This window comes from Moschus berezovskii, chromosome 2, assembly GCF_049115385.1.
Source record: "Moschus berezovskii isolate FMDL1 chromosome 2, NW_MosBer_1.0, whole genome shotgun sequence".
NCBI lineage: Eukaryota > Metazoa > Chordata > Mammalia > Artiodactyla > Moschidae > Moschus > Moschus berezovskii.
This window is the reverse complement of record NC_142461.1, coordinates 113,368,337-113,383,383: the sequence shown is the minus strand read 5'-3', so window position 1 is coordinate 113,383,383 and position 15,047 is coordinate 113,368,337. Positions and strand designations below refer to the sequence as shown.

At 54.0% G+C, this 15,047-nt stretch overlaps 1 protein-coding gene across 7 annotated transcripts in view; it reads right to left on the bottom strand.

Moving 5' to 3' along the window:
* GAD1 (glutamate decarboxylase 1) overlaps positions 1-12,474 on the bottom strand; it is a 37,029-nt gene extending 24,555 nt beyond the window's left edge. For 4 of the 7 annotated variants that reach the window (XM_088842590.1, XM_088842593.1, XM_088842601.1 and 1 more), the window contains exons 1-4: positions 11,125-11,206; positions 7,808-7,870; positions 1,751-1,909; positions 183-425 (exon numbers count right to left, since the gene is read on the bottom strand). In XM_088842590.1, the coding sequence (XP_088698716.1) occupies positions 183-425; positions 1,751-1,909; positions 7,808-7,870; positions 11,125-11,206 (547 nt within the window). Of the gene's footprint in view, positions 1-182; positions 426-1,750; positions 1,910-7,807; positions 7,871-11,124; positions 11,300-12,378 lie in introns of those variants that run through there. The other 3 variants (XM_055398394.2, XM_088842616.1, XM_088842605.1) reach the window with 3 other exon arrangements.
* Positions 12,475-15,047: the final 2,573 nt, after the last annotated feature.

The window sequence follows — 15,047 nt, the reverse complement described above, 5'->3', positions numbered from 1 at the left end:
AGGGTTGGGCCTTCTACTAACTGCCGGTGACTCTGGAGGTTCTGTGGTAAGGGAGCACTTTGCTGCTTCCTTCACCAGGGTCTGTGTTTCTCCTTCAACGTGACTGTGACATCCTGACCACTGGCAAAGGTCTGTTGCCGGGCAAAGGTGCTTCTGCAGGTCCACTTGGCCCTCAACATTACCTGTGCGGACCCCATATTTCAGGGTGTCTCTGCAGTCAACCAGGATCTGCTCCAGGGACTCAGGGTGGTCAGAGAGTTCCAAGTTGAAGCCCTCCATGCCTTCCAGCAGCTGGTGGGGGTGGTGGAAGTCCAGCACTTTGGTGGAGCGATCAAACGTCTTACGGACATAGTTGAGGAGTATGTCCACCACCTCCAACAGGAACTGCACAGTTTGCTCCTCCCCGTTCTTAGCCGGAAGCAGATCTGAGGGGGAAAAGTCAAGGAGAGGTTATCACCTGACTCCTATCTGGATTCCCTCAGCTTAGAAATCCCTAATATCCATGGTATCTTTATAGGCCTAATTTCTTTTCAGGATACATATGTGCATTATCAGTTGTACCACCTTTGCAGAAAAATGTACATAATCATATACACAGAAGTGTTGCTTATACTCCCTGGGAGTTCACAGAATTTCTGACAGTTAATATGCTCATAAATAGAAAGCTTTGAGAAGCCATGAGCAGCCTATCACTGCTCAATACCACTGTTATTCATTTGGGTGCTTGTCAGGCGTGTGATGTACAGGGCTTCTGTCTTGCTGCCCTAGTACCAGGTATGTGTCTGTATATCTGGCTGACACTGGGCTTTCGGTTTGGTGTTATTATGATGTGCTTGATCTATTGCTGGTGGAAGGTGAGGCTTATGTGGATAGAGGCTGAGGACTCCCTGAAGAGGGTGGTTCTTTATGTCCTTAGACTGAAAACTAGAACCAGAAGATGAGGCTTAGGAGGGTGGGAGAGGGAACTCCTGCCTGTCTCTTGACCTTATTCTTTGCAGCTTGGCTTTTGGGATGCCAGGACGTGACTCTGTATTCCAACTTTTGTTAGGCAGAGTCAGACAGTAGAGGCAGCCATGGAGAAAAGCTGACGCTGTCAGTCATAGCTCAAGAACGGACTGGCTGTAATGATGTTCTTTGTCTATTCAGATTATCCCTCTCATATTTTGTGAGTCTTGTTTACTGTTCCGGTTTGGCCTCCATGGCTTGTGGGGAGTTCATGGAAGGGTGTGGTGATGGATTTACCTTTGAGCTCATTGGGAAAGACTGGGAAAGCACCTGCTGAGACTGTTGTAGGGGCAGCAATAGCGACTGAAAGATCTTGAAAAGAAAAATGAGCTTTAGGACAGCAATTTGGTCATGAGGCCTAGTTACACAGCTTCCCACAGGGCGATTTTGTTGTTGTGGCCACCACCCTTGGAGCATAAATCCTATTAAGAGAATCAGTGGATTTTCTTATATGTAAATTTGTTCTGGATTTTTAGAGTCCATGAATCTATATTTGTCCCTGCAAGTATCTTTAGAGTTGATTGTTTTACTGATTATCGTCATCCAGCTCTCAAAGGATGGCAACCTGGACAGTATGGAAGGAGGGAGAATATTCTAATCAGATGTTGGGAAAGCAGTTTCATGATGCTTCAGAGGGAATAATAACTTCTTTTGGTGAGATCAGCAACATTTCAGGAGAAAGTAAAGAAACTCCAATAAGGAGCCTACTGGCTAGCACTGGGGGTGGGGTGGGGGTGGGGAGTACCTCGGGCGAACAGGTTGGAGAAGTCTGTCTCTGTGCGTCGGAAGCGACCATCCTTGTCACTGTTTTCACAGGAAAGCAGGTTCTTGGAGGACTGCCTCTCCTTGAAGGCGCTCACAAGCCTGCTCTTCTCTTCCAGGCTGTTGGTCCTCTGCAAGAAGCCTGTAGCACAAGAAGCTGGGTCAGAGGAAGGGCACTGAACTCCCAGCCTCACAGGATTAGCTGCCGGCCCAGGTTGACTCTCCAAGCAGGATTCTCGCGTCCCCTGAGAAGAGGCCGCGTGTCCGTGTTCTCGGTGTAAGGGCTCTGGCACTGTTTATGTCCATGTTCTCGGTGTAGGGACTCTGGCACTGCTCATGTCCGTGTTCTCAGTGTAAGGGCTCTGGCACTGTTCATGTCCGTGTTCTCGGTGTAAGGGCTCTGGCACTGCTCGCCTTCAGGCAGGGAGGGGGCAGTGTCAAGTGTCATCAGTGGCACAGACCCAGTCATGCAGCAGAGAAAAACAGTAAGTGAAGCCCATTCTCCTCTCTGAACGTGACAGTGAATGCAGAATTAAGTCAATTGGACAACTTCCACTCCAGTAACCAGCCCCAGGATGGGGTTTTAAGGGAAGGGATGCAAACAGAGAGGATGCTGCCAGTACTGAGTTTACGGGCTGTGCAACCAGAGGGAGGAGGAGGAGGTGAAGACCAGCGCTGAACCCTGGGGAAGATGCTTTCCTTGGGTACACCAGGTAAACGCTACCGGGGTTTGAATGTAAGTTTAATTTTTCTGACCCAAACCTAAAGTACAGCTTTCCCTGTACCCTCCCCCTTTTAAATAAAGGTATTGGAGAAAGAGACAAGAAAGCCTAAAATTTTTATGTGTGGTGACATTTAATTCTATAAATACTTATTGAGCTCCTATTGTGGAAAAGGACTTAAGCTAAGCGTTTAGGATGGTGGACAGATAAAGATAAATGAGAGAGATCCCCTCTTTTCCAGGAGCTTACAGTTTGGCAGCTGGTGACCAACAATGTAATAAATTGAGAAGAACTCCATGGAGATGAACTCTGAGTCCGGGGTGGGAGTCAAAGCCCTCCCCTCTGCCCCTCAGAAGGAGTGGAAGTCTCTCCTGCTTGAGGAGAGCAGTGCAAACGTTACCAGCGGCAAACCCAGAAGCAGGCTGAGCTGAAAGGGCTGGAGACTGCCAGCCAACAGCGCTACTTCCTCCCTCAGTACCTCCACCCATCCCCGCTTCTGTTCCTTCCCTCATCTATCTCCTCCAATTCAGTCTCAATCTTAGTCAGAAATACAGCACCCTTAAGAGGAAGAAAGTTCTAAGTTTCTTGGTGACCCCAAAGCTGTATTTGTAGATCCCAAGATCCTCGGGGAGTCACAAATGTCACAAGGCAGGCTTGGAGGAAAGTCCCAAGAGGTTGGAAGAGAGGCAAGTTATTCTGGGAAATTCAGCTTTCCTTCCCCAGGACTGCAATTCAGTGGTGAGGGGTGGAGAAGGAGGGATGCAGGGGGAAGGCTGGGGTGATCAGAATCCTCCCACATTCAGGAGCAGGGTCTATTTTTGGAGGGAAGAATAGAAAGGCAGAGGCACCAGGCCTTTCACTGTTTCCAGCACTTTTTAAACGTAGCACTAAAGCTCTAAAGGACATCAGAAGGATGGGGATGCCTATAATAGAGCTCCACACTTAGATATGAAGATGGGGGTTGCATCTTCTCCCTCAACTCTTCTCCTACTTTCTGAATTCCTCCTTCGAACCCTTAGAGTCCAAAACCCGAAGCCCTCATTCATTTACCAGAGGGGTGTAGGATCACCTGGTTCCTGGGTAAGGCTGCTCCCCTATGCCCAGATCTGGCAGCTGTGGAATCCCTCAGGCTGAAAAGACCATGTCCATGTGCCCTAATGGAGATGAAGTCCTACCTTGCTGAACTCCCACTCTCCAGGTCTCTGACTTCTGGTTGGCTCTGACTCACTCCCTGGAAAAGTCTCTGCCTTGAAACCCCTGAGCATCTCGTTTCCTCTGGGAAAGGACCAGGACCTGCATTTGGGCTTTGGGTATTATCTCCAAAGGAGTTCTTGGCACAGGCATTCCCAGCAGTGTCCTGATATGAATGGAAGATGACAACTACAACGCAACTTTAAACCTTTATCCCATTCCTGAACCACACTTCCTGGAGTGCACTAGGAATTAGTGTATTCTATATACATCTGGTAATTATCTTATGCATAGCACAACTTATACTACATTATGAAGGTGAAAATCACTCAGCCGTGTCCGGCTCTTTGCGACCCCATGGATTGTAGCCTGCCAGGCTCCTCTGGCCATGGAATGCTCCAGGCCAGAATACTGCAGTGGGTAGCCATTCCATTCTCTAGGGGATCCTCCCAACTCACAGATCGAACCCAGGTCTCCCGTAATGCAGGTGGATTCTTTACCATCTGAGCCAATACTACATTATAATCAGTGATAAAAGCCATTAATTTGCTAATTTAAACACTTAATGGATATGATTTTCAGAATAACACTTCTTTGGGAAGGTATATGTTTTCTAAAATATTGGGAGCCTCAAAAAAAGGTCAATAACCCCAGCCTCTCTGCGCTCTGAGAGGTTCTGGAAGGAACTGTACGCTTCTCCAAGGATGATGAGGTAGTGGACAATGTCCTCAAGGACTCTGAGGTCTGTGCTTTGACAGCCTCCCTGGCTAGCAAGAGGTCTTAGAAGCAGAGGCCCCAGAGACTGACGCAGACTGTACTCCTGTTTGTTCTATATCTCAGCTATAAGGACCTGGTTTCCCTGGTGGCTCAGACTGTAGGTAAAGAGTCTGCCTTCAATGCAGGAGACCTGAGTTTGATCCCTGGGTTGGGAAAACCCCTGGAAAACCCACTCCAGTATTGTGGCCTGGAGAATTCCATGGACTGTATAGTTCATGGGGTCACAAAGAGTCAGATACAACTGAACGACTTTCACTCACTTTGAGCCTGTGAATAACTGGTAACTTAACAATCTTAGGAGGCAAAGAGGTGCCACAACTGATCAAAGCTGACCGCAGCTTCGGCTCTCTTCCACTTGCCTGAGTGGGACCTCTCTGGGCTCTGCTGCTGGTTCCTCACAGCTGACCCCAAACTCAAAGGCCTAATCAGTCCCATGAGTTGGGGGAAAGTGTGAGGAATTAGAGAGCACTGGGTTCAAGCCTGTCGTTTCCAAGTGGGGCTTTGAACTGAGCCTGGCATGAGGCTCACCTGGCCAAGGGAGCAAGTAAGGCCTGAAGCCCAGGCCCACGCTGTCACCCATTAAGCTATAACGTGGAATTGCATCTCCCTAGAGGAAGGGGCTCTTTTCCTGATTTTTCTGGGATATGAGTTCCCTGCCAGATCTCTCCCCCACCTCAAACACTTAGTTTCAAGAAACCGTAAGTATAGAGAATTTGAAATCTATGTTTAAAAGCTGGTGACACAAAATAAAACACACATGTAAACACACTGCATGGGGCTAAATAATACAGCTCACAGGCTCTAACTGGGAGCCAATTTGGGAGCTCTTCCTAAGGAAGTGGTTGAGGCCCAAGGACACACCAGTAAGTCAGCAAAGCACAGAACCGGAACTCAGGGCTCCCAGTATCTCCTTCTATTTAGGTCACACCATCATGCCTGTAACCACCCTTTTCTCCACCTCTTGGCAAGTCCTGGGGTCTCTCCTGGCTGACTGCTCTCCCAGGTGATTCTGCCTCCAGAACTAAGGGTCCCACTGGTGAGACCAGGGGCCTTTCTAGCAGCTTTGTTTTTCTGGTTGGAGATGGGATCTAGGAGACGGGATAGGAGAGTGGAAGGGGTTGAATCTTGGCAATGCACTGAAACGTTTAATGGGGGTTACCCAGGGCAATGGATTTGGAAATGAGAAGATGACCATTAGTCCCCTCAACCATCTTAAGGTGAAAGGTCAAACCAACCTGGATAGTGTCAGGCCAAGAGGGCACCTTTCAAGCCCACGAAGGCCTGGGATGAAAGCGGGGTGGGTATTTGTGTGTGGAGGAGGGGACCGGCTGTGGATTCAGGTCAAAACCAAAGACTCCTGCACTTTGCCTCCCGGAACTAGACTAAAATGGAAAGCCCAAACAGGGTCAAAGTACGGAAAAACAAATCCTCTCGGTGTCTCCGTTTGGAAGTATTGTAAAGCCTTCTAGCCTGTGGCCCCCAAAGCTTGCATACTAGCAGAAGTCAGTTTCCCGTGGGCAAACTGCCAACCCTCTCCTGTTACAGAGGTTGCAACTTTGCTCCTTTCCTTCTACCCTTTCGGGGCATTTCGGGTGTGTCTCCCGAAGCGGCATTTAGATTTTTTTTTCTTCCCAGACTCCGAGGGGCTGCAGTCCGGGCAACAGCGGGCACCGCCCGGGACCGAGGCCAGGAAGCCAGGACCGGGATGGACGAGGGCCGGCCTCCAGACAAAGCTTGCACGGCGGGGAAAGCAGCCCTCGGCCCCAGCTGCCCGCAGCCCGTCCTCGACCGTGGCGGGCGCCCAGGGCCCGCTCAGTTCTGCTTGCCCAGCTGCATGACAATGACGGCTGACGGAGCCGAGCGCCGCGGCCGCCGAAGGGACCTGGCGCTAAACGGGCTATTAAGTCGGGAATGGCGGCTGGGGGAGGGGGTTATTTATAGAACAAAGGTCGGCCGCCGCCTGCTGCCCCCGCGCGGGGACGCGGCCCGGGACTCGCGTGCAGGGGACGGGGCCGAACCCAAGGCTGGGCTTTCCCTGCAGAACGCCCAGGTCCTGGAGTTGAGCAACGCTTCCTCGCCGTAATTGCTGCTCCTCGGATCAAGGGGTCGGAGCCCCAGAATCGCAGGGAGGGCGCCGCGCGGTCAGGCAGGGGAGAGTGGGTTTCTCCCAGAGACTGCTAAGTAAGTCTTCTCGCTCAGGCCACCAACTGCCGCCGCCCTGGGGCCCCGGGATGCAGGGCCCCGGGAAGATCTGTCTCAGAAGCCACGGGCTCGCCGGCCTGCCCTCGGGCGCTCGCGGGGCTGGGTGGGCGCGCGCCCACGCCCGCGCCGCCGCTATCTCCGGAGCGCAGCAGCTGAGGGACTGCCTTTTAATAAGCCCCTCGTTAATCTTCCCCCGCCTCTCCAGCCCCTGCCCGGGGACGTCCGTATTTTCTGGGCCCGATAAGGCTAGAGATTTTAGACGGTGAAATGTAGCAAGGAAAGCAAGTTCTCATTGTTCAGCCGGAGCCACTCAGCTGTGTCCCTTCGAACAAATCTTTTTTTCCTTAAAAAAAATAAAAATACACCCCCTTGGGCGTTTTCATTTCTGATCCTCACGTCTCTGGAGAGCTGTTCTTTCCTTCCCTCCAGCTCCCAGATCTATTGTTCCTTCCTTTCTGACGAATCGTGCCCGACACCCCCTCTTTCCCTCTTGTGGCTCCACGCCTCCTTGGCCCCCTTTCCCTTCCCGCCTCTCCCTTCAAGGGCAAGCTCCGCAAAACCTCTAGCTTGCACTGCCCGCACCTCCTCCAGGCAGGCCACCTAGGGCTGCAGGCAATCCTTCCTTTTGGCCTCCAAGGCCTCAAAGAACGCAATCTGAATCCGTTTTGACATCTCGGGGCAAAAATGTCCAGCCGAGAAGCCCACTTTCAACCCGCAATGGTGGAGGGGGAAGAGGTACGACGCGTTAGCCACCGTCTTAGCCGTGTATCTCGCCTTGGGCCTGCTCTCCAGGAAAACCAGACCTTTTTACTCCACCTTCGCAACACGCAGGCCGAGCGCTCCGGTCAGAACTGCCCCAGCGCGGGGCACGAAGAACGAGGCTGTAGTGCTGGGGCCCTGTGCTCGTCCCCAGCCAGGGGAGCCCAGACCCCTGAACCCTATCGGTTAAGATCCCTTGGGAACAGGTCAGGAGAGGGCAGAGGAAGGTCAAGACGCAGAGGAGCGTCTCCGCCCGGCGTCGGGGCTGTAGACACTTCCGAAAACATTCAGAAGCCAGGATTCCCTTCCGCGTACATCCCACTCTCCCAAACCCGCCAAGCCAGCTCGCCTCGAAGCCCTTTGGGGCCCCAGCGGGCCCTTTCACTCACCGCAGATCTTCAGCCCCAGTTTTCTGGTGCATCCATGGGCCACGCCGCACCAGGTGTCATACGCTAGAAAGCAAGAGACGTGCGTTCAGTGAGGCTTGGACAGTCTGGGACCCGGTCGAAGGCAAAGGTGTTCTGGGGAGGGTGGGGGCAGGTCTTTGCCAGTGCGCCTCATTAAATAGCTCTTTCCCCAACGCGCTGAGAGTCTGACCTTTGGGCTGACAGGGAGACTCGTGCCCTCAGAGAACCCACCACAGTCCCTTTCCGATTCTACTTCAGATGGAGAACAGTGTCTCTGAGAGGCCACGCGCCCAGCGCTCTGCTGGGCCTCCAAGCGACCCCAGCCATTCAAGTCGGGTAGCCGCCGAGGGGTCGCAGAGTGGGACAGGGCTGGCTCCTCAGTTGCCCAGCACCCACCCGCAGGCCTGTCCCTTGGTCTCTGCCCGAAGGGCGACCACAGCAGCCAGGAAAGGGAACACAAGAGACATCTGGGACCAACGCGTCTCATAATTTCTTGGCGGGTCTCCAGCCGAGTGGCAGCTTAAAATAAACTGGCATGAAATGGGGTCGCGGAAGAGTTCAGGAATTAATTGGGTGAAAAATAGTATTTGACTAGATGATCGGGCTCGCTTGGCTGCTCTTCAGTGGGGCTGGGGGAGTCCGTAAGACAATAGTGCGCCTGGGGTCTTCATCCCTGCCCCTCTCCCTAACCTGCCCCTCATTAACCCTTCCCTCCGGCATCTCGAGAAGTAAAGGGAATCAGACACTTTTTCTCGAGGTCTCAATCGGGGACTCAGGAGCTGCCGTATTCTCAGACTCCTCAGTGTCTCTCCTGCCTTCAGGTTTCAGCTTCCATCTAGGAGTACAGGGGTGCCTGAGGAGCCCGCATGAGACCTGGTGTGGTGGGCCTAGCGAGAAATTCCCCTGAGATTCCTCATAGCAAGGCGTCTCGAGTGCCTCCCATCCCCCACCCCATCTTGGCCGGTGCCTTCAGCCCGGCGCGAATGTTGGCTGCGATAAGGAGAGTGACATCCATTAAACCCGAGGCACAACAGAGCCTCGGCGGGGAGAGGAACTAGCCCGGTGTCAGTGAGACAGCGTGTCAGATGGAGTCCTGCAACAGACAGTAAATCAGTGCGAAAGCTAAACCCCAGTAACAACACCTTTAAGGTAAAGAGCTATTTCCACCCGGTACAGTGCTTTCACTTTAAACGTCATCCCACCTAATCCTCATAACCCTATGAAGCAAGAGGAGTGTTAATCTAAGACTCATTTTTACAAATAATAACACTGAGGCTCAGAGAGGCGGGGAGAGTTTTCCAAGGTCACTCAGCTATGGCTTGGAGTTCCGACCCATTGCACTGCCTTTTCGAGTTGGGGATTACAGTGAAAGAAAGGGAATGAAATGGGAAGAGGAAGCGAGAGAGCCCCTTTGATGTAGGAAAGACTGAGTGGTCTAGGGCAAAGAGGCGGGGTCGCTGGAGCAAGAGGTTGTGTAAGGTTGTGTCAATTAAGCAAAGCCACTTCCCAGGAGACTTTAGAGGAGCAAAGAAGCGGAGCCTGGGCAGGCGAGAGTGGGTAGCGAGCCCGGTGAGTGAGTGCAGCCTGGGATGCTCACTGCGGCTGGGCTATTGGGGCGGGAAACAAGACAGGTGCTTCTCAGAACCTGTGTTTCAGGATCTTCCCTCTGCCTTGGCGAATTCCGGGCGCGACCTCCAGGCCATGAACGAATTCAGGTCAGTGCCTCTACTGGGTCTGGACCTGGTTTGGGCACATAGGCTCCATTGGGGGTTGCCTCTGGAAAGTAGGGGCATGATGGGGGTGCCGGCCTTGAGGGTGGATGAACACTATGGATACCTACCCTCGCCAAGGCAGCAGAAAAGGGGCGGGAAATGTGGAGAGAACTGGAAAAGAAATCCATCTGTGCCTCAGCAACAGACAAAGGCACTAAGGCCTCCGAGCAGCTCTGGTGGCCAGTGTGCAACTCACGAGCCACCAAGGCTGGCGGCTCTCTTGAGTCCCTCTTTATTGTGTGGGTAATTGTAGCTTCCCTGGGGGTGGGGCATTGGAGCTGCAAAGGGAACTGGAAAGCAGTCTAAAAATTTAAGAGGAGGCCTCCTGCCAAGAAGCCAAGGGCAGCACCTATGGGTAGAATAAAGGGCTTACCTGACCACTCCCTTCTCCGCCCCCTGCCAACCTTCCTTGTTGAGAACTATTGATGTTTTCTCAAGCTTATAGAAAATGCCATAAAAGCAGAACAATGAGCCCTCTTTCCGATCACAGTATCACCCCTAAGCCCCCTTTTTATACAGAAATTTTGGGGCCCTTACTCTCTGGAGCTGATAAATTTGGAGGGAGACCATTTCAATCTAAAGTGGAAAACGGAAAACAATTTCTCCATCTTCCCACCTCTACAAAGAGGTAGGAAATCAATCCGAATTAAGCCCAGATTCTAGAAATGGGTTGAGGAGCCACACCGAGCTAGGGATGGGGAAGCATAAATCTTCCCACCACCTTTTATCTGGTTCCCTCTTTCACTCTTGGGGAGGTGTCCACTGCTGACAGGTCTCCCGCCCCGGAAAAAAAGAGAGGGCTGCTCTCTCCTTCTGCCCTGGCAAACCTTCTGGGCTCCTCCTTGTTCCCCACTTCTTGCCACTCAGAATGCGGCCCACTTTTTTTTTTTTTTTGTCTTTGAAATGTAATTAATTGTCTAAAATGTCGAGGCTTAATCTCAGAACGTTTTATGCTCCTTTTTCGCCACTGGCTTCTCTCTCACTCGTCAACAGCTCGACGCAAATTTGGAGCAATTAGGGACCCCGAGTTTTCTAAAAGCTGCAATTAACGTCGAAATTTCCGCTGATTATAGACTTCCAGGGGGAAAGGCGGAGGGGGAGGGGTCAGGTCTCGGCTCAACGAAAGCTGGAAATAGGAAACTCTATTCCCGCTGAGTCTCCCAGCTCCTCACACAGCCCCGTGCACCGACCCCGGTCGTCTCACCTAGCAAAGAAACCACACACAACACAACACAACACAACACAACACAACACAACACAAACACCACTCTCACCGCGCGTCCTTCACCTGCAGCGAAGGATCGCCGCCGCTCCAACCCTGCGTGGTTCCCACTCTCTTAACGCCCTGGAATCACCTAGCATCCCTGGCAGTCGAACGACCTCTGGTTGGGACCTGGGTCAGGGCCCCATTTCTTTCTAGCCTCCATCATCTCCGCGCTCCCCCTTCCCTTTCCGCCAGCGCAGACTCCTCAGGTCCCAGCGCCCCCATCTTTCCTACATTTGATAGGAAACTGGAGCAGGACCTACTTGTGGGGCGCAGGTTGGTAGTATTGGGGTCCGCTCCCGCGTTCGAGGAGGTTGCGGACGAAGAAGGGGTCGAAGACGCCATCAGCTCGGTCGTCCCGAGGCCTCTGCTGCCCGGGGTCCTCGGCCGGTCGGGCACTTTCGGCTGCAAAGAGAAGCGAGAGCTGTATGGGGAAGGCTTCCGGGGTCCAGGCGCGCGGGAGGCGATTGAGCGGCCGGGGGCGCGGACGCTCCCGCTGAAGTCTGGGCTAGGGAGAGGCGAGAGGAAGGACAGCTGGCGGGCTGGGTTGGGGTGCGCCAGGCTGGGGACTAGGGGAGGAGACGTGCACGCGAGCTCTGGGATTCGGGCGCTCGCAACGTAGCCCCGGGCTCCTCTCCAGTCTGGCGGCGCGGTGGCGCGACCTGGAGCGCAGCGCTGAGACTAGGGGAACCCAAGGCCAGTGCAGGTCGCGCGGGTTCGGGCGGCTGGGCTAGGAGGGCTAGGGAGACTCGGTGCGCGATTTTACAGCCCAGCCGTGACAAGCCCTACTGGGTCTCAGCAGCCGGCTGGCAGGCAGGCGGAAGGGGCGGGCGGGGCGGGGGCTGGTGTGTGAACGGGAGGAGGGCGCACAGGGCGGGCACGTCTGGTTCGGTGTCTGGTTCCCGTTGTTGTGTCTGGCTAATTCCCTGGAAAGAAGGAGGCTAACTGCTCTAGGGAACGGGGACTTTGGTGAGACAAGGTGAGAGGAGAAAAGGGGGTTCGTGTTTTCACGGTCTCCCTCGGGTTTGGCTGGGGAAGATATACAGTCACCTTGTACTCCAGACAGCCAGAAAGCAGCGAGTCGGAACATCGCTCGTCTCCCTCTTGCCCCACCCGCTTTAAGCCATTTCGAAGCCAAGAACCGGGCTCCGTCCTTGTTTCTGTATTTCCCCTCCACCCCGGATTTCTCGCTGTATAGACCCGGGGAGGGTGAAGGAGGCAAGAAAGGGGAACATCACTGGGGAAACCAACTTGCGCCCAGCGCGCTGGAGACGGCAGACAAGGATAGGTGCGCGGCGTCCCTGCTCCGCGCTCAGCATTGGTGCGATGGCTTCCGAAGGCCAGGGAACAGAGAGAGTGCGGGCAAAGCTGGGTAGATAGAAGAGCCTGCAGAGTAGCGCCCGCAGGCTATCGCCTCCACACTCTCCATAGGACCCCCACACCTAGCCCCGCCCGCGCACTCGCACAGCAACGCAGGCAGCTGGGAGACAGCGGTTTCTGGGGAAGTAACAGGTTACCGCTCTGAGTCGCGCCTTCGGCTGCTGCTGGCCAGAAGCCCGTTGGTGAGACCGGTGCTCGCAGCCGGGAAGCGGAGGAGAAAATCGCTCTCGCTCCACTTCTGCGTGAGCCTCAGTCCCCGGGGCATGAATCTCGCTGATGGGGATAGGATGATTGTGAAGGCTGAGGTCTCTGCGCCGCGTAGGAACCGGGAGCCAAGACTGGGGCGGGCGGGACGCTCTCGGCTCGGAAGGGTAGATGGCAGACTCTGGGAGTGGGGGTTGGCCGTGAAACCGCGGGTGAAGAGCACCCAGCTGAACAGTCGCGTCTGGGCACTGGGAAGGTCCCGGCGGTTGCGCGCTTACCCACCTAGGCTGGGAGACAGCAAGCCGCGCGCTCCTGTCGCTCTTCTGCGTAGCGCCCAGAGATCTGCCCGGCTCGGCCCGGCTCTGCCTCAGGCGTAATCTGCCCGGCGTCACCTCCAGCTGCAGCCTCTTTTGCTAGCACCGTCCCGCACGCGAGCTCCTGGAAGAGAGGAGAGCGATCCGAAGAGACGGCTGCTTGGCTTTGGGGGAGGCGGAGGCGGAGTGGGGAGGCGGGGACCGGCTCAGCAGGGGAATCACGAGGCCGCTGCTCGCGGGGGCAGCTCGTGGGCAGAGCGGCGGGGCTCCTTGCAGGTGCCTGACCGCCTCTGGAGCTTTATAGGGCGATTATAAACCCAGATCACGGGTTTGCACCCGGAAAAAAGAAAAGAAAAAGCCCTATGAGTAATCCAGAACGTACTCAACACGCTGTTTTTTGAGCTAGGCAGAGGGTCGATTAAGGAGAAGGAAAAGAGAAATTCTATGAAGAATTCTGCCTCGCTGAGTGCTTCTCCCTCCCTTTCCTGCCCCATTACCATATCCTCGAGAAAACAAGAGCTGTAGCTTTGCCTCAGTTACTTGCCCAGCGGCTCCCCCAGCTCTATGATGCCTCCTTGAGCGGAAACCGCTCCCTGGGTCATGTCCTTGTTGGCTCTCTACTGAGCCAGGATTGTTGTAAAAGCAAAGGACGCAGAGATGAGGGGAGAACTCGCAGACCCGTAGAGGACTCCATCTCTTTTTCACTTCAGTTTTCTCATCTTGCTCGGAGCTTCCCCAAGTACTCCACCGGAGCACACTACCGAGTGCCTCCGTAGAGAAAAGGGTCTGATTTCCAACCCACTATACGCTCCCTCCTAGCTTTGGTTCCCTTGGTAATGGGGAAAGGAGTCCTCCTGATTGATCACATCTGAAGGTTAATAACACGCACGAGCGCCGCTCCACACACAGGGGGAACCCAAGCATAGAGGTGGCCCGGGGGTGGGCTGGGGGAAGCGGACCGGCCATCTCTGCCCAGGCCCGCTCCCCTCCACTCTCCCTTCGTCTCACGCTGTTTAAGGATTCCCTTTTTGCAATATTTAGACGGATTGAACGAACTGCCGGGTTCCGAAAGCCCCTCGCGGTAAAAAGGCGTTCACGGAAAAATTTCCACCAGATGGCGCCAGGCGCCCAGAGACCCGAGGCCCTGTGCTGGCCGGTCTTTCCTTGCGCCCCAGAGTCAACACCTGGAGGGGCTGGCGGGGCTGTTATTCTCCGGCCTTTCCAAGCCAACCCTCAGGCACCCCCGTCTCTGATTCATGGTGTCCTCTTTCCTCCACCCCAGTTTCTTTTTCTTTAGGGCAAAACAGAGTTGATCATTGTGTCTGGGTGACACAGTGTAACCAGTGATTTCTTTCCTCGTTTTCACAGTGATTTTGTTGTTGCGATGCTGCAGGCAGGGGTTATTTATGGACACTTCTTCGACCTTGCTAGCCCACCGGAATCCTGATTCTTCTCTCTGAATGTCTTATTGCCTTTCACCATTACACAGTGGGAATGCCGAAAATCTTACAAAGCACTGAAAATTCCACAAGGGAGACCGAAGATCCCGCCCTTCCGCCTGAGAAGATACAGTCCGATTTAGTAAGAGGGTTCTCGTTGTGAGGTTTGAAATAACCGCGTTGCCCTTGATACTAAAGAAAATACTGTTACCCTCTCTCAATCTTACAGTAAGACCTCGGGCACCTTTTAAAGACGGAAGAGCATGCGGAAGAGTGGGCGCGGGTCACTGCAACTCCCGGTCCCAGAGTTCAGGACTGGGCAGGTGGGCGTGCCCACTCCGCGCAGGAAAAAATCCTCCAAACCGCGCACCGCACAGCTTCTCCGCCACGCTTGAAAAACGCAGTTTACTAAGAAAAAAGGCTCGGAGTTCTACCCACGCCCCCTCCTCAGGTCTCCCTAAAAGAAATGGTTGTGCCCATCAGGGACCCGGGTGCTAGTGGTAAATCATTCAAGATGCCCTGGGGCTAGGAGGCCAGCCGGAGGAGGCTCCTCTCAGGGTGTGCTGTACCAGGAAGACGCCTGCTCACCTTCTGTCCCTTCCACCTTCTCCCAAGACCCGAGATTCCCCAGAAAGGAAGATTTGTGTACCTTCACCTGTGGCATCAGACACTTCCAACCACTCCCTCTTTTGATTTCTGTGTCCAAAACGCTCACCTCTAACGTTTTAGCCAATAAAATAATCTCGCCGGAGAAAGAAATCTACAGGACTGCGTATCGCAAATTAAAGCTGAGTCCGTCCAGCTGAGAGGATATCCCTCCCTTTCTCCTTTATATAGAGGGAAGGGAGG